The 23,974-nt window shown below is 39.2% G+C and overlaps 1 protein-coding gene across 3 annotated transcripts in view; it reads right to left on the bottom strand.

The window, feature by feature from the left end:
* Positions 1-19,964, bottom strand: part of PTPN2 (protein tyrosine phosphatase non-receptor type 2) — a 32,647-nt gene extending 12,683 nt beyond the window's left edge. The window contains exons 1-5 of one of the 3 annotated variants that reach the window (XM_061994478.1): positions 19,748-19,964; positions 16,174-16,264; positions 8,633-8,733; positions 7,897-7,995; positions 6,640-6,777 (exon numbers count right to left, since the gene is read on the bottom strand). In XM_061994478.1, the coding sequence (XP_061850462.1) occupies positions 6,640-6,777; positions 7,897-7,995; positions 8,633-8,733; positions 16,174-16,264; positions 19,748-19,936 (618 nt within the window). In that variant the 5' untranslated portion in view covers positions 19,937-19,964. The remainder of the gene's footprint in view (positions 1-6,639; positions 6,778-7,896; positions 7,996-8,632; positions 8,734-16,173; positions 16,265-19,747) is intronic. The other 2 variants (XM_061994479.1, XM_061994480.1) reach the window with 2 other exon arrangements.
* Positions 19,965-23,974: the final 4,010 nt, after the last annotated feature.

Below are 23,974 nucleotides of genomic sequence, written 5' to 3'. Positions count from 1 at the left end.
CTAGAAGCAAAAACAAATAACCAATACAACTAGAAACTTTTCTACTTTAGTTAGCACACGTTTCTCCAATCTAAAGCAATAGCTATTTCCTATTTTAAACCTCTCATTAGGACAATTAATCTAATAGCCTGCTCCATGTTGGATGACAACCAACAGTGCAACCTGAAGCAGATTTTATCTAAGTTGATAGTTCTCCCCTTCGCAATTATTACCATACACATTTTCTTCTTTTTCTCAAACTTCCAATGTTACATTTGGTTTGCATTACTACTTAGTCCCAAATACTTATCTTTTCCTACCATCAATGCAGCTTTAATGGCTGACAGCAGTTATTAATATAACTGAACAAAATACCAATCAGTGTTGTAAACTCTCCACTCCTGCTCAGAGCAAGTTTTAACATCAAGAGGTATTAGCATCTCCTATACAGACCACACTACTGAGAGGACACACAAGCTTTATGGACAAGGCCTGTAAGAACCCATAACAGCAAGATGTCCAGAAAGACTTCTGTTGGTCATACTCATTCTCTTTAACAAATGATTCCAAAACCATGCAGTTGTTTTAGGAGAGGGGGCTGCAGACTTCTAATGTGACCAACTAACTGCAAGTATTGAAATGACAGCAAGAAAGTATGTATATCATCTGAAAAGCTTTGGTGACAAACTGGGATCATATCTTTACGGAACTCACTTCAGACCTGCTGTTAACAGGCTACTCCTTGCCACGGTGATTCTGACATAACTTGATTGTGGACTTAGCTCAAGAATTTTAGAAAGGTTTGGTTATTTTTATCCTCCCTCCATTTCATCTTATTTTCCACATAGATTGAAATCTACGTAAACCTCCACAATGTCAGAACACAAGAAGATTTAAAATATCTATGTATTCCAGAAAAGTTGTTTTTCTTTCTAAGCAACAATAAAATAGAGCTATGAAATTCAAATAAATTCTAACATTCTTCATCTGTCCAGTCTGTTTCGTCTTCTTATGAGAGACAACTTACAAAACTCCTTTGTGAAAGGAAAATAATTCAGTTCTTGGTTACCACAGTAACAAAAATATCTCCCCTTTTGTCTTCAATGTCTGATTTCGCAAGACTGACAATACTTTCACAGAAAACAGTGGATTTTAACATGACCCAAGTCACTTTCAAAGCATAGTTATATTCCAGGAATATGAACTGGTTTTTAGCTAAGGACAACACTCTGATCCATCATATTGGGAAAATGAGTACACACTGTGACTTCAAATAGAAAGAAAAATGCACCAAGGCCTAAATTGCATAAATACACCAGGATTTCCCTTTTTTACTTGCCTGAAGAAAAAGGACTAAAAAAAAAGTTTGCAATTTCAACTGAGATCTTATTACTGGCCTTTGTACCTAGTGGTTTATCTCACTAATCAACTAAAATGACACATTTGTTTAAAAATCAAGAAAGAGATACATTTTTTTAAGTAATGTGGAAATTCCAGAATTTTATGGAAGAGAATACTCTTAAGCAATTGCCTCTATTTCTATGGAAAATAACATCAATTTACCAAAAAAAAAGAGGTAAGAGGAAAACCGGAGAGATTAGATAAATGCACATACTAGCTAAAGCAAAGACTAAACTTGTTTCCTGTGAATCTAGATGGTCCTTTTAAGTGCTAATTGATACCCTGCCCCTCAAGAGTCTTAAATAGCATTCTAGATGAAAGCCTCCCTTATACCTCAAGACAGAAAAATGTCCTTCTCTATGGAAAACAAAGGTGATCTTCGGTTTGCTTGCTGAGGTTTTACCCCCCGCAAATCCCATACTGTAACTAACACTAGCATCCTCCTCCTAAAAACAACCCAGCACATGGCCAAGTGTTACTACATACACTAATCTGAAAATAAGTATTTCTAAATGAGAGATTAAACAGCACTGTTGTACATCTCACCCAGCTCTAATACATGGAATTAATTTTTTCTTCCTCCCCATACTGTATGAAGGACATCCCACAATGATCCATCACTTGAGCTCATTTTAAAAATATCTAGTCTTTTCATCTTTCTTCATGAGTCCCAGTGGAACTGGCCAATCTTCTTTGAATTTGCAGTTTCTAACCATATAGCCAAAGCTCATTTGAATACCTCAAACCTCCCACACATAAGGTTTTATATGCGTTATACACAGTGAATGCATTTCTGTGTAATAATTGAAAACCTCCTAATTCTATGGTAACCACAATATATTTGTCCAAGATTTACTCCTTCAGACTTGCTACCAAAAAATATTTTCAAAATCCTTGAATAATCATGAGAGGACATTTAATCAAACAACTCTTCCAGAAAATGAGTCAAGTTATTCTAGTGGAAGGTTCAAGAACTCCTGGGAAAAGTTTTCAGTGAATAACCAACATAGCTAAATGTGAAAAACTCAGAAAGTTGCCACGACGCTGCACAGCTCTCCACTGAGTGCTGCCAACACTAACAGCATAATCAAACCACAATTCATGCTGCAGGTTACAAGCAGACATCCACACGAGGACTTGAGCCAAAAAGTAATTTAATGCCATTAGATTAACCTTCATCAAAACAAGTCTTACCATAACCTTTTTACAGTGATTATCCAAGCACTCAAAAAGGTACAATAATCTTTGAACAACTTTAGGTTGTTCAGTCGCCTGAGAGCATCAACACAAATAAAATACTACCAAAATGCTCACAGGATGCCTTCAGTGTCAAGTACAATAGGTGAAGACAGAAAAATGCTGGTTGGTCAAACGTCACTCACTCCTTATGAAGGCCATCATTTATAGTTTGCTACTGAAATGGTGCAACATATGAAAGTGTAAAATACACCTACAACCCCGTAGCAGTCCCATATTTAATGATCACACCTTAACTGCATTAACGATTAATTTGATCATATAAAAATGAGAAGACATGCTCTAAGGGCAGCATTCTAAGCACTGACATTCAAGGTCTGCAACTGACTTTTACCACAGTCTCTTGTGTTTGTTCATTCTAATGCTTGGCAAAATGGTTTTCAAAATGTACATGAAAATGACAATGATGAAGGGGCCAAATAATCTCCACATTCTGTTGAGTTTTTTTTAATAACTAGTGCATACCCTGTGAGTGCACCATTCAGAAGCAAATGTATGCCATGTCTCAGAAATCCCTTTGAAACACTACATTTGAAAAATTACATACATGCACATGTCTATATATTAAGATAGCACTAGATCCCAGAACATCACTTGTCATTAGATCACTTGCCTTCACCAAGAGAAAAAAAAAATATAATATCTCAGTACATTTAAAATTTTGGACATTGGAAACTAGCAGTAAAGCAAATCTTATCTCTGTGAGCTACACTGGCTCTTCCCGGTTCACTCACAGGATCAGACACAATGAAGGCCACTAAGCAGTCTTGTGTCATCTTAAGCTGACAGCAATGGTCACACACAGCCTTAGTACTAAATTGAGAATCCATTTTGCTAATGGGATTTTCCAATATTTGCAATTTACAGAGGATTCAAGATTCCCACTTGGGGTTTATTAATTATCCCAAAGTACCATAGCAACAGTGAAACATCAAATCTAGTTCATTTCTTCTAGTCCCTTTTCCTCCTATTTTCTTTGCAGATCTCTCCTTTGGCTGCTTTATTCTTATTTCTAGGAGTTCATTCTGACATAGCTTGATGAATGTTTCCAGCAATTTCCATTCCTTTCCACTGCTCCATTTCCTCACACAGTCAATCCCTGGTTTCCCTTAACTACAGATGCTCATTTGCCCTCCTATAGCTTTCCAGAATTAGGCAGCATCAATGCCATTGAGTTTTGTTTATAAGTCTTCACTATGTGTCACATTGTATCTTTTTCCAGGCTATCTGGGTTACCACATAGGAAATTACAAACAAACAAAAGTTTTATTTCTTGTGACAAGGAAAGCTAAAAACAATAAAGAATAATATAAAAATACATATTCAACACTAGGTGGAGTCTTCCAGAAGTTAGCTGTCAATATTTAACAATTCTCCTATAATACTGTCACAAAACTTAGCAACCTCATCCAGTCAGGTTATTTTACACATTTAACAAAAGGCTCTCATAAACACCTCTCATTTCTCTTGTACATGGGGAGACTTTGCTTCCCATCACAGACATGCAATAGCTTCCCACAGAAATTATTACAAACTCTTAACATGAGCACAGTATTCTCCTTCTACCCTTATTTTCCAAGAGTCAAGGATTTGTGGAAACTTTCACAATCAGTCTTACTTCAAGGAGAGTTCTAAATCTGAACAATTACAGCAGAAAGCAGCGGTCAACTTTCTGAAAAGCTGACAGTTGGTACCAACAATGTAACATAATGGACCATAGTGGAAAGGCAGCCTCAAGCTTCTCTATTCTAAAATGCAGACTGGCAACAAATTTCACAATAATCACTGGTAAGGCAAAGCACACTAGAAGTATTTTCAAAACCTTTGGGAAGATACTAATAAAACCCATCTCCTCACCAAAGCTTTATTGGACTACCCTGGCAGCAAGGCAAAAAACAAATGTTTGCCTAGAAAAGATATAAACTACTCAAACCATCAAATGCTTTGACCTAATCCTAATCCCAAATATTCCCCTCCCCACCCCATCAAGCTACCTGTACTTCTAACTGCTTTTTAACTAAACAAAACCAACAACAAAAACAGATATTCAGAGTTTGTTTCATTGGTAACAACATTAAACAAGCATTTTTCATAGGTATATATTTTGCTTACATATTAGTTAGATTTGTTGCAGTAACACAAATTTTCTTGAGCTCACGATGATTGGATTATAAGTACAATTCTAGTTCTCTCTGTTTTCTAGGAAACACTAAGATTTCTTAATTATTCTTGGAATTCAGTGTATTATGCTACTGAGTCATCTTATATTCCTGGCATCCAGTGGCTAAATGTCTTAGTCTGCCTCCACCAAAGTCCTCTCCAGAATAGCTTGTATAAACACTGTTAAGCTCACATTTCAAGTTACTGTGATCACTTAGTTCCCGTAAGTTTTATGGTATAATTACCAAATTCTTACAGAAGGCAGCACTTAACATTTTCAATATTATTCTAGAAGCTATGTAGTTTTTCTGGCTGAGTACCCAAGTATGTTTGAATTCTTGTTGCTCCTTTATATAAAAAATATTATTTGTAGTCAGTATTCATGGAGCCTTAAAGGAGGGCTAGGGCATTAAAATAGAATTTACAGTGAGTTTGCCAAGTATTTATGAAAATGATTTACATGACAGAAAAAACTGTACAGCACTGATGGGCCTGCATTATCAGTCCCAAGCAAACTCAGAAATTTAAGTGCTCAATAGCTTTAATTCAGATATCTACTGCAGTACACATTGTGCTGTTCCTCAAGGGATTTCTGCACTTTCCAGATAATATTAGTCCAAACAGATACATATGAAAATTGGATCCTTTGAAAATAGGAAGTTTACGATTAGGGGTTAATGGCAGACAGATAATTCCACTAAGAAGCTTTTTCACTAGTTTTGCCTCAGCTTTCCAAAAAGGACTCTTTCCCAGGCACTAGCTTACAAGTACTATTTCTCATTTATTTGCCTTTGCTGTCAATAAACTAACTAAACAGCAATTCTTCAGGTGAATACAACAGAATTGAATAAAGCTCTTCTTACACTGATTAGACCAAGGAACAACATGACAAGTTTTATGTTGATTTGGTGGGAGAGGCTTCAAATTAAGAAACATAATCTCAAAGTACCATTAATAATTACTATAAATTCAAATAACTTTGACTAAATATATCAATGTTTAGTTGTGTAAAACAACATGCAAAGGAACATCTTCAAGCTTTCCTTTTCCAAATCCACTGACAAGACAACCTTGAATAAAACTTGCCATACTAGCCCTTTCAATTAATATAAGGCAAGGTTTATAGGGAGAGAGAATATCTTACAAGACATAGCTGGAACAAACAGACAAGCTCTTCAATCCTGTCTTCAGCTCTGAAACAGAAGCAGCAAATTCCAACCCAAGCTCAGGCCAGGAACAATTTTTTTGAGCTTAACTTGATTAAATTGTCAAAGTGCTTAATTTTTAAGAGAACAGGATGGTTGGTCCTGTGGAGCAAAAGGGGAGGTAAGCAAGAGGAGATAAAGTTACCTATCCACAGGTGGTAATCAACCCTCCCTCCCCACAAAAAACCCCAATGGGACTGAATTATGTGGAAAACTACAGTTCCATTAAAAAAACCTGTAATTACTGAGTCTGATTTCTGATTTACCAAAAAAAAAATTTAAAAAAAAAAAAATCAGAATTTTCAACTCCTAGGTTCCTCCCTTTTAGAGTACTTCTTACAGCTCCTCTTACAATCACCACTACCATCAATTAGAATTCAGCATGTTAAGGTACTGCCAAATAGAAAACACAAATATAAAAATGCTGAAGCTGTTATCTCTTTTAAAGCATAGATTAGTTCAAGTCTAGCTCATTTACTTATATACCACATAGATATCTTCATCATTATCAGAAAAAAAGTGCATTTAAATTTCCAATGTAAAAGCTCAATCAAAACTGTAGTGCCAACATGCTAAATGTGTTTCATTATATACTCAAGCCCAGGAATATGAGTCATACAGACTGAGAAAAGCTTACGTTGATATTTTCTAACTGTAGTAGATGTACTGTGTAATAGGATTTGACGTCTTCAGATACTAGTCTCACACGGAAACCTGTTTCATTGAATGTCATAACTTCCTCTTCTTTTGTTGGCCAGTATTGTGCACACTTCACCTATTGTTTTTTTTAAAAAGGAGGAAAAAAATAAAAGATAAGAATCTCATTAAGTATCCTAGTATCTTGGGCTCGCAAGAGCAGATTCTGAAACCCCCCGTTACTCAATACAGGAGACTCAAGTACCTGCTCCCAGTCTAAAGAATTTTCAAAGTCCATAGTGTTTATAGCCAAATTGCTCCAACTGCTCCAATGGTTGTTATGCATTCCAGCTTTATCTGTTTATGCTTTCATCACAGGGCTAGCAAACTTTGAGATACATCTTAACCCTGCTCCCCACTCTAGTTCTCCACAGTGAACGGAGATCTTTACTCAGTTATTTCAAGAACATTTCCTCCCTCCATTTCTGGCATGCATACATTTACATAACTGATGTAACATCCAGTTTTCCCAAGACTTGCTGAATATTGGAATAATCCAGTAAATCAAAAGAATGAACTAACAAAACAATGCAAAACTGTCCCTTGCCCTTTATTCCTCTTGCCCTACACTCAGACTTTCCATTAAATTTTTGCATAAGCAAATAAATGAGTTTTTAATGCAACAGTCAAATCTTGCTTACTAAAAAAATCTACTCTGAAGAAAACTCATAACCCTTAAATGACATGCATATGTAGCTAAAATCCACAGTGGAAAAGCTACAGCATAACACAATATTCGTGTATTCTGAACACATACCATCAGCTTTAAAGAATCCAAAATAACTAGAGAAGTTTGACAGTTGCCAAGCAGCAGCTTGTCTTCAAGGTTGTTACAGTTGACTATGTAACAAATATACTACTCTATCAGATTTGCAAGATATTTTAGTTCAAACTCATCCTATCTTCCAGTTGGTTCTACAGCATCTTTCATTGCATCTACTCCACCTTATTTCCACCTGTACATCCTCCTTTCTTAGAATGTTAACCTTCACTTTTTTGGATTTATATTTATTACACATTGTTTTCACTACAAAACTGAATTTTGTGTATTAGCTCCATCACTTTACTGTTATATTAAATACATGTTATGCTGTACACTCATAAGAAAGTCTGTTCTTTTAATATGATAATCAAACATTGTTCAACTGCATTAAAATTATGTGGCTTACTGTACAACTTTAGGCCTAATATTACTTACTGATTCTTTTTCAACAGTTCTGTTCAGCATGACAACTGCTTTGGTTTGTTGTTGCCATACCATTAGCCAAAAATGACAACATGTATTAGGCAGTGGGCCCTGTGTAGTAAAGAATGAAAACGTGTGTGAGAGTGTATAGGCAAAGCATTGTTTGAACACAGTTAATAGTTCACTTCAAGAAACAGGAAAAAGTTTTCCTTTGTAAAGTTTAAACAAATTATTAATAGAATGATAAAAAGGACAGGCAAGAATGCACAGATGAAGAATGCAGTGTGAAGAATGCACACTGCACAGATCATTACAGTACTTAAAATCTTATATTTGGGTTGTTTTGGTTTCAAAAAAAATTCCCCAAACAACCAAACAGTAAGAACTCAGGGAAGGGTTGTTTCAGTTTGGGCATCATTACTATTGTGCTCTTAGAAGAAAAGCTACTGCAGGCATACTCGGCAGGTACAAGACGAAATAAGGGGTAAAAGTATTGTTGCAACCTATTTCAAAAAGAACTGAAGAAGAGAGCATGACATATCTGAGAGGTTTTATATTCAGTAAATTATTTATATTTAAATATTCCCTTTAGGTTTTCCTTAAAATATAAAATAATGTGTTCACAATTAAATAAAAAGGCAGTTAGCATGAGATATATAGAATTCAAAGACAAGGAATCATCCAAATACAAGTTACCACGGTACAAATCCTCCTCACCTGTAATAGCCTAGTAGTTAGTACTGCTTACCTGTGTTAAAATATAGTATCTCTGGGCTTCTTCTATGACCACTAGGCTGGCATTGATATAGTCATTCTCGGTGTTTTGCAGTTTTACACGACTATGATCATCTAAAATGCAAAGGAAATTAAGAATTAGTGATGCATTCGTGATGAAAACTCTCTAACAGGCAGGTTTAGGTCTGAGAAGCAGTTAAAAACAATGTCCAAAGTGCTAACCAAATGTCAAACTACAAACATAGGTGAAACTAATTTCTCATGTAACTTTGATAACTGTCTGTCGCATTTTACCCTCAGCATTCTGTCAGAGTAATTTCAGGTAGCTATTAATAGAAGTTGCTCAGAAAACTGGAATGCCTAGTTTTCTTTAAAAAAAAACCAAACAAACAAAACAACTCTCCTACACATCTCAAAAGATGCTCACAGCCATCCCTCAACAGTTACATTTCCTTAATACAATAGCACCACAACCCACACCAGGAAGCACTAGTCCCATCACAACCAGGCCACTGTTTCCTTTAAGAATTCCAAGATTTTTGATGAAGTTTCACAGGTTGAGGGAGAGTCAAAAAGTTTAACTCACATAGTTAAAAAAAATAATCTACTTACAATTACAAACAGAAAACATCAAAGAAGGGGCACATGCAAAAACGTACCTATTTAACAAACTTTACCATTAAACAAAGCCTAATCACATGGTTTCTCATAATTACACAGGCAAGACAGAGATTCTCCATATTATGGCAGAGGAAAGCAAAGGACACCATTTAAAATCCTAATATTAATATAAGAATGTTTATTGGGCTGTCATACTAAACCGCTACGTAAAAAGAAGTCACTATGGCTGTTCCTAGAACCTTTTAGGATCTGATTTATCACCCTCTAGGAGATATGTAGATTAGACTTGTTCACAGCAAATAATCCTTCAGCCATTTATTAGAATGGTATTACATAAACAGCATTTTTAGTTTAAAAATTGCACACAACTGCATGCCAGGAAGTGAGATTCAACTGACTCCAAACCCCCTGAAGCTCAACTGCCTAAACATACTGTTTATGAGAAGAGTAAATAAAAAATAGCAAACTAACATGAATTTAAGAGACTTCAACACATTTCAGGAAGAGATGAAAGAGATTCCATAAAGAAACTGACACGAGTTGAGAGTGAGTGACAGTGCAACACTAGGTTTTAACCTACATTCATCTGGTCTAACTCGCAAAACTCACTGTGAGTACAGAATGAGGCACAGCTGCTGTTCAAGTGTCAGCCCACTTTTCTCTCCCTTTCCCCATACCAAAAGGCTAACTTGCCACTGATAAACATGTTGGGAAATGCACAAAATCCATGATTTCTCACACAAGCAACTACCAACTATCACATTCGGTGCAGCTATGATAGCTGAACTCAGACGATCTAAGTCTCTATATCATAGCCTGTCTATACATCTTTTCCAAGGTGAATATGAGCTCTAGAGAGGCAAAAAGCTGGTGGGAATTAAAAAAAAAAATGTTACTGAATAACTCTTATCGTCTGGACCTCTCATGGGATTTTACAAATGCTTTTCGTGTGTTTGGAAACCTGGGAAAAGTACACTTACAAGGCCTTGATCTGGTTTTATACTCTCCTTCATGTATTTGCTATTGGCAACTATCAAAGAGGATCTTGCTGGATTCAAGGAAAGAAGTCAACAGTAAATTACTTTTTTTTATTTCAAATGACCAAGTTTTGGGGCTGTTTTCCTACCTCCTTTAGCTGCTGCGTTTTCTCTGCAGTCAAATACAGACGTGCAGAGAACAAAAATATGATGAAAACCTATTTTTAATATACAAGTAAGAGAAAGTTACTGGTTTAGTCTGTTTTCATTAGCATTCCAGCTGTAAGGCAATACCCTCCTGACATTCAGGACTCTTAAAAGAATTTATGACGCATCCATATGAAGAAAAAAATATCATCAAAGCCAAGACACACTGAAATTAAGACAGATGTGCATTTTAAATTAAAATATATCTCCTTGTGTTATTTTGCATGGATAGAAAAGTGTTATTTTTTCATTTCATATATCACTTTATCTGAAACATTTCTACTAGAGAGAAATCAAGACCTTTGTAAATACTACATGTTATTTGCCAACAGGAAAAACTTAAGATCTTGTTATAGTAAATCACACAGAACCGTACTAGTGTTCTCGGAAGGATGATGTAAGCAGGGACTGTTAACAGTTTAATCACCCAGCAGCAGCTGCTGTATTGCTGCCAGTAGGAGATAACTGCCAAGGCCCTAACGAGGTTTCCTACTGTAATCCTTCCACACATTTTCAGCTTTAATTTTTCCTTCTTATAAATTCTGCTTTGTAAACATGACAAATAAAGTTATTAAAAGCTGGGTTTTTTTAAAGCCACTTTAACAACTAACGATATGCAAAACCAGCCTCCCTCCACCTTCCCAACTGAAACAGAAGCGATCCTACGTACACTGGCATACACTCTACAGGATACCGAAAGCCACTAGAATATATTGATTTCCTTTCTTTCAAGGCAAAGGGTTCCTAAAGGACACAACGACCTAGAAACCTCATTCAAGCCCTGGCTGGCTCTCCTGAATTAAATGAAGCAAGCCAACTTTTGACAGTGAGTTAGCTGTAACATATTTTCCACATATAAATAATTTCCACTTACAAATTACTTTAGATTTATATGAATGATAAACCTATCTTAATCTTATCTTACAGATTTATCTTAACGTTGTCATGCTCACAACAACTAAATATAGAACTCATTTTCTGAAGTGCTAATTCCCCTATTTCAACAAACTATGCAGCCTGAAAAGGAAGTGGAAACCTTAAAAATGCTTCTCATTCTGGCTCCTAAAGAAAAAAACGTACTCCCAGAACGGCCCTGTCTGAGACATTATTACCCATTTCAGGTGAAATCCTGTCCAACTGATATCACTGACAACATTCCCAAATAAGGCCAAGACTTCACATTACACATCACTCCTTGATAAAAAGAAAATGACATTAAAATCGAAATACAAAATGTTTAGTGTTTGATATACATAATTCTTGCAGTTGGCTAATCAAAGATTCTTATTTAAGAACAATTGTGTTTCTACAAGTGAAACCACTGTATAACTTTAAAATGATCCAAGAGACATCTTTGGCTCCCCAAATCTAGACCTATTAACAACAAAAGAGGGTGAGATGCCACTTTGTGGATTAAAGAAGGTCATAAATAAAACATGCAACCATAAGCCATCCCAGTGACCCAGTCTGACCCCTTCCCGCCTACTGGCAAATCTCCTTCATTTCACTAATCTATACCTGTTCTATCTGAGCTGCTAAACACTACAAATTACAATATTCTGTCACTAGCTTTAGTCTCAAGTTTCAGAAGTACCTTAAGGCAAAGGAAAGGCAAAGTGACACTTCCCCACCCTGTTATTGGTTGTATGCAATGAATGCCATGACATCAATCATGGTATAGCTCATAACTGAAACGTATTCATACCGAAACACAGGCGTAACTACTGCACAGGATCCTCATGCATTTAAGCAGGGCTGTGAAAAATACTGAGATTACAATAAAGTTTAAAGCAGTATGTGCTATGAAATTCTTCCCTTCCCTAATCCCAAAGAATGGATGTCCAAAAGCAGCACATTGATCTTACTTATACCATGTTTCTTGTAACAATGTTTTAAAGAGCCATTGGTGTCACCTTCTAAAATGGACAAGAAGTACAGTAGGCTTAGTTTGGACAGCACATCTCCCTGTTCTCAGCACACACACTCCAAACATAGAACTAAGAGGGAACATTTTTGCAACGACAATTAATCAGCACTGTGCAAAACTATCCATGTCAGCTCCAGCACTGTTCTTGATAAAGCACAATATTCTTCAGGTTCCTCTCTCCCTGGTACACAGTCTATGACAACTGTAAGCCAGTGGTTGAAAGCTCCAATACAAAGTCTATTAATTGCCACAAGATGCGAAGAAGAAAATCCCCTACCTCACAAGATCTTCCAAACACGATCTATTAGGCAAAAATACTCAGATGACCTAAGACACTAGGCTCCACACCATATTAAAGGAAGCCTACAGATAAAACTGTAAAAAAAAAAAACCCAACCAAAAACTGTGTAAACCCCTATCAACCCTCCAAAAGCAAAAGAAAAAAAAAAATCCTGCCTATTTTTCCGGGGGGATTTCCTTCTTGCCTCTAAAACTGGGAACAGAGTAAGCAGATCTCTGAAGGTGCTTACAGTCAATCTGAGACACTAGACTCCACTGGTATCAACTAAGGAAATATTTAGAAGGAAATTGATAACAGAAATCTTAAGAGTTTCACTGAAGTTATCAATAAAGAATAACAACCTCGCAAGTTATTTTCCTTTCTTAACAATGTTTTCTGAGAAATGGTTTCATCTGTCAGGAAATGACTGGCTGTCAAACCAAACCTATTTCAGATTAACTTCCTGTTTCAGTAGTACTACATTGCCAAAATATTCCTCTCCCTACCAGTCTAATACCAAACTGCTAGACTGCTGGGTTTTTTTTGGCTAGGCAGTAACTCTTGAGGGCTTTTACCCAAACTTACCATAGTTCTTTTGCCAACAAAACTGGATATTAATATTTGTGAAATATTTGTGAAACCAGAGAAAACAAGAAAATTGTAATGGGCAAAGAAATGTACGTAATGGACACAAATGGGTTTCAATGGACCTGTCCGGCATACTGAAATAGGGTGAACAGACCCAAAGCATTTTTTTCCTGCACCTGTAATTGACATCTTTTCTGTAAGATAGAATAAGCTTTGTTTTTCCTCCTGCAGACATATCATCTCTGATTTTAGACTGGTTTGGCTGCTATCTAGACTAACAAATAATTTTCCATGCTACGGAGAAATAAAGCATTTTCCTAAAATTTTGTCGTACTATACAGTTAGGCAGCTAGATATTAAAAGTTTAACTGCTAGTTCTGAAGGCATTTCACTATCAGAGAATATTAGTATCATCACACATTTTTCACCAAAACACTGTAAAATCTGCAAAGTGAAGGATCGAGACATTCAGATTGTGTAAGACTTTGTTGTCTTGCATTTCTGCAACATCAGTTGCTTGCAGATATGCACCAAGATTAGAAGTGTTCACCACAGTGACCAAACCACACAGCTTCTGCCTCAGGTGCTTTGAAATTTAAGTACTGCTATCTTGGGATGTTATTTATCATATATTCCCTTCCAGGTCTCTTTCTCCTGACAACTCTCATCATCATTGCAGAAAGAATTACGAGTCACTTGAAAACACACAGATGTTAAATTGAACAAGAATTAGTTAAAACATGGTGCTTTGCTCTGTCCTACTCATACAGTCTTGGCTCCTAGTGCTCACTTCTGCAGGCTGTCTTGGGTCTCCCAACTCAAGCCTTCTTGCTTTCATAAATCCTAAAAATTTAGGCATGCCTCAAAGTTAAGTATCTTAGTTCAGTCATATTATATTTCATGTCAACTATGATGTAATGACTCCAATCCTTTCCCACGTCCAACTACTACTTCAAGACCAGATTTTATCTAACTGTGTCTCTGCTCTTGCACAGAGTCCAAAGATAATACAATCACATAATTAGTTTCTTCCCAGCTAAATTTCTGACACAGGCTTTGCCATGGCCAAGGTGGAGGTGTTTGGTGCTCTTCACTGTTGTAACAGACATGCTACGATTAAGGAAATTCTTGAGCTCCAAAAAACTATAAAAGATAAATATCACACCTCTAAGATATTACTGCAAGCATTGTTAGATGCCACTTAAATAACACAATGTCTTTTTATTCCTTTATTTTAGGAACACTCTTTTTAAAAAGACACAAATCACACATACGCTGAAGGTAAACTACCTTTTTCTTTGCAGTAGCGCCTATGAAATCCATGGACGCGACAAACAGCAAAGGCATGTATACAGCTTCTGCCACAGATGTTGTACGGGATATTGGACCCAGGAACAGAACTTGTGTTTCACATACTGAAATCCAGTTTCCTGTCTTCTCTTCTTAGAAGCCCTGTCCCATTTTAGGTATGAAACAGAGTGAATAAAACTCAACCTACTTTACTGCTGGTAAGATGCTAATGGTGTGCTGTAACAGGACAGCAAACCTGCAACACATAACTACTTCTGCATAGATCAACAAAAGTCTGTCAGAGGCCTATATCCCTTGGGTGAGCATACAACAGAAGTTAGTAAGCCTTGACTAATCTGAGGTACCTTCTTCAGAGCTGTTCACTTCTTAGACCATAATGGACAATGCTACGTGGACAAAGCAAAGAGGTTGTGCACTGGACTCAAGTTCATTTTCCTTAGAGTGCAGTACTGAGATTCAATTTAAGCCAGGCTGGATCCATTTCATGTGAATATGCTGTGCAACAGAGCAATCTGGCAGTGGCCTAGTGAGCAGCACACAGCACCAGCATGACTCATTCCAAGACCCTCTCCATGTTATTTTGAGAAGTTCTACGCACACATTGTTACCACAACTTTCAACTGGAAATGAGGAGTTCAGCACTTCTCCAAATGTTACAACAGGTATTCAGATGAGGCTTTCAAACAAAAAGCCCCAATAGAGCAGGAACCCTTCAGAAATTCTAGATTCAGTAACACAAAGGCTTTTATGAGCTTCTGGTGGTCTGGGAAGCTTCTTACAACAGAACACATAAACACTTAACCTGTTCCAACCTCAATATTTTGTAGAAAAATTAAGGCTACACCGATTTTTTTTTTCCTAGTCCTTTTGGAAGTCATTTATGATAGCTTTGTCCAGCTGTAACTACATACTGGTAATCTTTTGCTCACATGTCTTTTAATAACAATTTTGGATTACAGTTTCTAAAGTAAATGCTGTTGAAAAGAAGTCCACAAAACTCCAGCACCAAAGGAGCCAGTTAAAAAAATTTGTCTTCACCCAAGATACGAGACGATTATGTCATAAAGACCACTTCTCCGCAATTAATAAAATACAAAGCACTCCATATCTACTTGCACTGAGAAAATTAAAGAATAACTTCATGCATACATTCTTCCAAATCGACAAAAATAACAAAATCAAGTAATTTTTTAAGCAACAGTACAAATCAAGTGGATTTGTCCACACGATCTAAATGTGCACAACCACTTCACCCAAAAGGCAACTGTGCTAGTCAAGGCTTATTAACTTAATTTCTGTGCTCAGTAGATGTTGATTTTTTTTAATGACAGATAAAGCATTAAACAAATAATTTCCTTATGAGAAAAGTATCTTCAAAATATTATTTTGCAGCATACTAATAATTTGCAACCACCTGTAACTCACCATTCAGCACAATGAGTTTAACCAGCATACTTTTCTCCCTTCTGTTATATATATTTGCGTATCTGTTATGTAAATCACATTCATCGTAAGAAATACGTCTAAAGAAAAAAACCCAAAATACCAAACCTACAATGGCCATGATTTATGTTGTGTTTAAATGCAAACCTGCTAAGTAAAAAGTTTAGAAAGGTTACTGCAATAATCACAGGAGTACTTACATGGACTAACATCTCTGTATCTGTTCCGGTTTCTGTTTTCTGGATATTTTGCAACTCTATGAGGATAGTCACTGGATTTGTGCCGAATTTCCTTTAAAAGAAAAAAAAAAGCTATTTACTTATATAGCCAGTAATCTGATTAAGGTTAGTGTTCTACACACCTTATTATAATACTTTCAAGCTTATTAATTAAGTAAGGTTATTAATAATTAACATTTTCAAAACAACCTTTCCTACACCTAGTGTTATTTTCACTCAGAAAACATGTGCCTCATTCTTGGCCAAGCTGTTGCCATTTACATCTTCCCACACTTGGCTAACACCACCTAACTAGCATAAGTGCACTTTGGTAAGCAACTGATGTAGGAGGAACAAAGGAGGGGGGAAAAAACAGGTATTTATTATGCTTTCAGTTTACCTCAGACTTGCACATTAACTCCCACAGTAACAAAAGATTCAGATAGAACTATCAGTATACTGCTAGCTCCTTTACAGTGACTGGCAGCATAAATCCCCACAAAGGTAAATGAACTATTTAATGATTTTATGGCTGCTTTTAACAGCCACAAGATTATCTTCAGTGGTTTGATGGTTCAACCCATATAGCTGTAGTTAAACATGATCTAATGTGAAGGAACAAGTCTAGACTCACAAATATCAATATGAAATCACAGCCTGCTTGCCTCCTTCTCCCCAGGCATTAATACCAACCTTTCATTAATCTGCATACTCTTTTACATACTTTTTAAGGAGCATTCTGTTCACATACTCTGAATGTTCAATTTTATTAATGCTTTGCCCTCTGAGTGTATCTGTTACCCAATTTCACTGAGATATGCACATTTACCTTATGTAGATAACTGAAAGCACAGCTAAAGAGCTCCTGACAAGCAGCCTGAAATGACCTATCCCTTCATATCTCTGTACCAATGACATCTCAGTAGATATGTTGTACGATATAGAATTAATAATATTTTACTTTGAATTCTCCTTTTGACTTTAGATGATATTGCTACATGCGATCGCATTGTTTGTCCACTATATTCTTTGGCTTCTCAAGCTTCCTAAATAGTCAATATAATCCCAGAAAATGAACACAGACAAAAATGAGCTCAATGGAAATCTAACGTATAAAAGGAAGCTCCAATTTCTAGCATCTGGTGTGTGACATAACTACAGTGCCAACCTGCAAAGAACCTGAATCACAATGTGAAGGAGGAACCATCAAGCAGCAATGTTATATATATTTGTACAAAAAAAAAAAAATCTCTTGAGCTATTAGATAATCGTTTTTTTTAATTTTTATACAGTACACTGGAACTTGTCTTCTTCACCACTTTATAGGGCCTACAAGGTTTGGGAACAACCACATGCACATTGAATAAATGCATCTAGCATTCACAATCAAGTTCCCATGAAATGTACATTTTGTGCTGATCTGTAACATGATGCAATATATTGTTTTTAAATACACAGGTATTCTCTGTGCACAGAAACAGACCTGTAATTTGGTCAATAAACATTAAAGCAATCAGACACACTACTGGACAGGGAGGGGGGTATGCTAAAAAGAATTAAATCCAACGAAGTTTAACTACTATTTCTAAAACAAGTGTTCCCACATAAAATCCAAGCAGCACGAACTGGAGAAATAAAATAGATGCCAGATGTAAACAAGATTTTACACAAGAAAAATTTGAACTGGAAAAAAAAAATAATAACAGTTTTATTTATTCAGTCATTAATTCAGATGGGACAAGAGCTCCAGGAGTCGGTATGAATATCCCAGGTCTCATAGGATTTTACCATAAGTCCTGGCAAATTCATGGAACTTAAGGGCAAACATATAAAACCAGTCTCAGCAAGAAAAATTAAAACACAAAACACGAACAAAAAAAATCCCAAAAATCCAAATACCTGACTAACGAGACACTTGCACTTCCCAGAGCAAGTACATATATATTTCTTATGTAACACTATCATTGCAGAATACCTTTCTAAACGAAAATTCGGTGTAAAAACAAGTAGTCAGTAATTAGAGTCTTTTCTACGTGTTTGTAATATTTAGAAATGTTATTTGCTACTTACTCTGTATGTTTTTAAGCAGATCTCTATTCTCTGTTTTTCATACAAAACACATGCATTAAATACTATGAAAATATACCGAGTTTGCAAAATCTATAATATCAGAGAAACAAAATTCCAACACAAAAATAATGTAAATGAAAAAATACTTTACAGCATAGCTGTAGTAAAATTCGGAAATCCATACACAAAGTTTAGCAGAACTTGAAACACAATTTTATCTTCAGTCTACTTCTCCGACTAAATAGTATTAAAACAAATTGGGAAAGCTAACTTGTTCAGTCTGGATATACCAGATGTATTGTGCGCATACTTTTCAACCTCATGAAAAATACTGGTGGTGGAATTCTCCCCTTCATTTTTATCTTACTAACTTACACAGCTGATTTCTGTTGTAGGCTGTTAAAATTCAAACCACAGTTTAGTTCCATAATATGCATCTAATGTATCTGAAATACAAATAAGTCAAACACCCCAACTTAACATGGAAAAAAGCATAGCTTACACTTAGTGAAGAGAACTTTTGTTTTTTGTTAAGTAACACTGTAAAATACATACTCCTCAAATAACTTCTGCAGTATTAAAGTTTATGTACAAAGCCTGTTTTACGGAACTAACCCAAATATTATTTTAAGTTAGCAATCTCATTTTCTAGAGGAAAAGGGTAAGTAGTATATTTTCCAAGAGAAAATTGTGCAGGCCTCCTGCAGAAGCCAACCAGGTAAAGAAAGCTTTTTTATTATGAGCGTGAGGGAGCCTTGGCACAGGCTGCCCAGGAAGGTTGTGGAGTCTCCTTCTCTGGAAGGTTTTCAGAAGTGCTTGGATGCGTTCCTGTGTGACCTGATCGAGGTGAACCCGCTTTAGAATGAGTTTGAACTGGATGATCTCTAGATGTCCCTTGCAACCCGGACCGCTCTATGATTATGTGAACGCAGCGGGAACAGGCGGGTGACAAAGGTGAGCGTGTGCCTGAGGAACCGCTACGCGGCGGTTCCAGCGGCAGAGCTGAGAACCTACGGGCGACAACAAGCCTTGGGCGGATCGATATTACCAGGTACACCCTTCCCCTCTGCCTGGAAAATGCGGGGAAAACACCCTCGCCTGGCTCAGACCAGGCCGTCCGGTTCAGCCCTCAGCGCCCCGCCGCCAGCACCCGGCGCAGGGGCTCCGGCCGAGCCCGCGCAGGCGCAGTGTGCCGCCAGCCTCCCTCAATCGCCGGGCAGCGCGCAGGCGCACCGGCACGGCCCTGCACGCGGCGCCTGCGCGTTGCCCCCTCCGGCGGAGAAAAGGCGGCCGCCCCCAGGAGCATGCGCAGCGCTCGTCCGCAGTTTCGCTGCGAGCACCTGAAAACGAGCCGTGGCCCAGCGACTTCCGCTCCCCGCTGAGGCGGCCGCATACCGTCAATGGGCGCAGCCGGCTCACAGCTTGCTCCCCGTCCTCCCTCCTGCCTTCCGGGCGGAGCAGAACCGGAGTGACCCCCTTCGCTCACCAGATAACGCGCTTGCCAGTCGTTAGCGGCATCGATCTCCTGAAACTCCTGCTCGATGGTGGCGGACATGGCGACGGCCGGCGCGCGAGCCTGTCCCGAGGCCGGCACGCTCCCGACCCCTCGCGCGCTGCCCACCACACGGGAGCGGCGAGCGCGCTCCGCCCCGCCGCCGCCGCCGCGCGCGCACATACGCTCGCAACTGGTCCCGGTGCCGCCGGCGCCAGGCGCACGCGCAGCCCGCGCCCCCGCCCACTGAGGGCGGCCGAGGCCGCGCCCCCGGGGAGGAGGGAAGCAGCTGGGGTGACGTCACGGGGCGGGGCGAGGACGAGTGGTTGGGGGCTGCCCTCAGGTAGCCGGGGAGGCTTAGCCGGGCCGGCGGTCTCCTGTTCCGTTCCGTGTGTCGCCTCAGCCGCCGGAAAGACGGCACGGGTGGCAAAGGCAAGGAACGGCCGTTGTCTGTCCCAATATCACTGAAAGGGTAAGACGCGGGCAGAACTCAGGGAGCGCGGTGACGGCCTATGTCTGCCCGCGCCCTGCCTTCAGATGCTTGTTTCAAAAGCAGAAGTACCAAAATACGAACGTACCAGTCAAACAAATCAGGGTAAGACTTGCCCCATCAAAAGCAGAAACGGTGCTGGCTGCGCGGGAAGCAGCAGCCTTCTGCCATTGCTTCAGTAAGAAAGCCCCGTAGGAAGCAGCTTCGGGAGCTCTTGGCGGCGCTAAAGGTTACGCGGCGCTTCGCAAGGGCCGCGTTGCTCCAGCTGCGGGGGAATCTGCCGTGCGGCTCAGCGGCACGGACGAACGCCTGCAACTTTCCAGGGAACCGAGTTACTCTTCACCCTTCAGCGCAGACTGATAATTAGTTCATGCCGACTTAAAAAATGTGTTAATTGGTACCGCAAAGGGAAAGATATTAGTGCCGGTCTCCTTCCTGACACCTCAGTGACAACGTTGCCCTTGGTCCCGCCGCCACCTATCCCTAGAGTCCCTATGGCGCACCGCACTTCGAGCCCCCCCCATCCAATGCACCCCTTCCCCGCCTGGCAAGTTTCACGGGGAGTAGTACTGTTATCTGCCTTCTCCCACCCTCAAGATCCTCCGCCTCCCGGCTGGCCCCAGGCGCCTCTGCCGCCTCCTGTCGATTGGTGCTGCCCCCTGCCCGTTATCCCCGCCCCTGCCGGTTAGCCCCGCCCCATGTGCCGCCCGCTGCCGGTGAGGCCCGGCTCGCTCTGTCGCCCTCGGAGCGCTCTGTCATTGGGCTTGTCCCCGTGGGCAGGGCAGGGCGGTGGCATCTGCAGCCCTGGTGATAAGCAACTGCTTAGTTCTTCATCACCGAAGCCCCCGGCAGCAGCTGGTGCAGTGGCGCAGGGCCCGGGGTGAGGTGAGAAGGAGAGGTCGGTAAGGTCGGTGCGCGCACCGTTAGGGTGAGGCATCCGTGAAAGCCACCGTGAAAGCAGCGCGAAGGCCACAGCAGCACGGGCACCGGGGACGATGCCTGGAACAATGGGTGTCCACACCATATATAAAGTCTGAAAGGTGCATGCTGGAGAAACGTGGCCTCCGTGCTGGGTGAGCCGAGTTCATGCTGCCCTCCATGGTGGTGTTTTATCGCTAGAAAACAGTGACAGGTCACTCAGCACGACGGGAGAAATGTGTGTGTGGTCACATGGGTAATGCAAGTATTTTTGGAAGAGATGCCTAGTTTTGCGGTCTAAATACCTGTCAGGAGCTGTTGTATTTCCTTCCTGTCTGTGGGCCACAGTGCAGTACAGTGCCCAAAATCCACTGGCTCGTGGGCTCCCTCAAGTCCTATAATGGAAGCTCTTATCTTGTACACCAGGGAACTACACAATGCATTTCTAAAGCATAGCTGATGGGACATTGTGCATAAATAAGTTTGTCACTTGTTTTTTTCCAGGCAACTCAGGAAAATGCTGCATAACATTCTCCTGAACTGTGGGTTCAAACATCTAAATCTATATACTGAGTAGCTTTCCTGGGTTTTTCTACTTGCAAGATAAGAAGGACAGGCTGTGCCTGTAGTCCTGCAGGTATTCGCTGGGTAATGTGCTGTGTGTGATCAGTTATGCAATAAATAAATAAGGCAGGATTTGTGAGTTATGTTCGTGATTTAGGAGTACAGAATCTAATTGCCCATCCTCAAGGTAACGATTCTTCTGAATTTCAAATAGCTCTTTGAGTTCATGTTTAAATGAACAAAAAGTGTTCTTAACCTCAGAAAACGGACCTTGCAGAAGCTGAGTATAACAAAGTGAATAGATACATAGAAATTGCCTATCAAATGACAAATTTGAATACAGAAATTAAATTATACAAAGAAAATACATAACTTCCTCACTGATTTTAGTCTTCAGTAGCATATGAACTTGATGACTGAAATGTATTTGTAGCTTTTATTGTTAAAGCCTTTTTTATGCCTCGCTAGAGCTGCCTGTAGGTCACAGACATTATGATGTCCCCCATGAAGCCATCTGACAGATCACAGCTAAAGGGGGCCCTGTCCATGCAGAGAACAAGCAGTGATGATGCCCAGTGACAAGTTACTTTCCCTTTCTTCTAGTGCAAAGACCAGGGAAGGCCTGGGCTTGTGGAGTATGAGAAGATGTCGTGCTTGACTCAAAGGACTGCTCTGTCAGCTAAGGAGCACTCCATACATTTCAGCTGAGTGGGCCGTTGAAGTGCTGGTGTGTTTTGAGGACACAGGAGAAGTGGCAGATTTCATATAGAAACACAGGATCATGTGCTCTGCTCTTCTAATTAGCAGCTATCAGGCGGATGAGAAGCTTGTGCTTGTCATTGCTTGGTATATTTGATGATGTAGTTCATACTGGGAAAGAATGTAATTGTGTTATTAGGAGAGAGGGTTTATAGTAATAGCTCTGTTTAGAATCTGTAAAGCAAATCAGCACCTAGAGACAGCTCATGGAAAACTAAAAGAAGTGTTTATTAATTGCGATTTACAAATGGCTTAGAAGAACAGTAACTGGCAAACCAAGAGGTTTCTGGAAAAATTGCCATTGTTTGCTTTTTGGTTGCTATTTTTTACTGCAAATATGCTGAAAATGTTGTGCCATTTCTCTGTTTTTTTGGGAATTGAGCCCAGGATAGGCCTAGGACTACAGTTACAATGGGCTTTGGAGGAAAACTATATACACAACATAAACCAAGTTCACTCATTAGAAAGCTTTATTTATTCTATTGCCAATAGCATATTCCAGTTCTGTATCAGCTGTGCACCCAAACCCAGATGGATTACTATGGAAACTCTTAAACCCTTGAGATAACGTAAGAAATATGCAAAGCAGGATAATAGAGTCATTGGAATGTACAATATTTTTTAGTGTTTTCTGACTTAGTATAAAAACAAACAAGTAGTTATTGGCAATGTTTTCTTATTAAAATGTCTGATAATTTGAGAAGCCTCTTGCTATGCTGACAAAACAGTCACCCCAGAATAGCTGATATCCACAGTTCTGATCTCAAAACTGGGTTTTGTGCCCTTGCTCGTCTGAAAGAAAAATACCACTCAAGTTATCTTTAAGTGGTTTTTGGCCAGTGACCTTGGCTGAACAATTAATGTTAGTACCAGTCTGGAATGGGTTAAGTGCTTGTTCCTCCATATATACTTTTTTGGGGGTCATTCACTGGAATTACTTAAGTATCATTTATTGGAAATGGTCTGGTTTGTGCTGCATTTCTGAGAACCGTTTTGGATATTGGTAGATGAAGAACAAATTCTTCCCTGAGGTGGTTTTATTCACAAATAACACTCCCTATCAATGTTAGTGGTTAAGGAAGAAAGCTGTAATGTGCTAAAGCTTGCCACAATGTGAGGGGATGAGAAAATATCTTTCCTGATTTAAGTCTTATAGCCCAAGGCTTAAAGGAGAAGAGTATCCTCCCTTCTCCCACAGACTGGATAGGACTAGAAACCCAGAAAGGCTGAACACTTCTGGCTTCTGGTAGAGAACAGGACGAGCTAAATAAAAAGATCAGGAGGAAACAGGTTTAATTTATTCTGTGCATTTACAGTGGAGTCTTCCTATTTCAGACTCTTGGGGACTGTATTCCTTGTACAGATGAATATTAAAATTCCTTTTACAGAAAGTAGATGCCAGTGCAAATATCCGTCCTCAGCTATGCTATTGATTCCCCTCCCCCCAAAAAACTGTATTTTGTCATACAGCAAAAGAAAAAAAAAAAACA

This window comes from Colius striatus, chromosome 4, assembly GCF_028858725.1.
Source record: "Colius striatus isolate bColStr4 chromosome 4, bColStr4.1.hap1, whole genome shotgun sequence".
Classification (NCBI taxonomy): Eukaryota; Metazoa; Chordata; class Aves; order Coliiformes; family Coliidae; genus Colius; species Colius striatus.
Note: the sequence above shows the minus strand (reverse complement) of the source record. Positions and strands in the feature narration are given on the sequence as shown.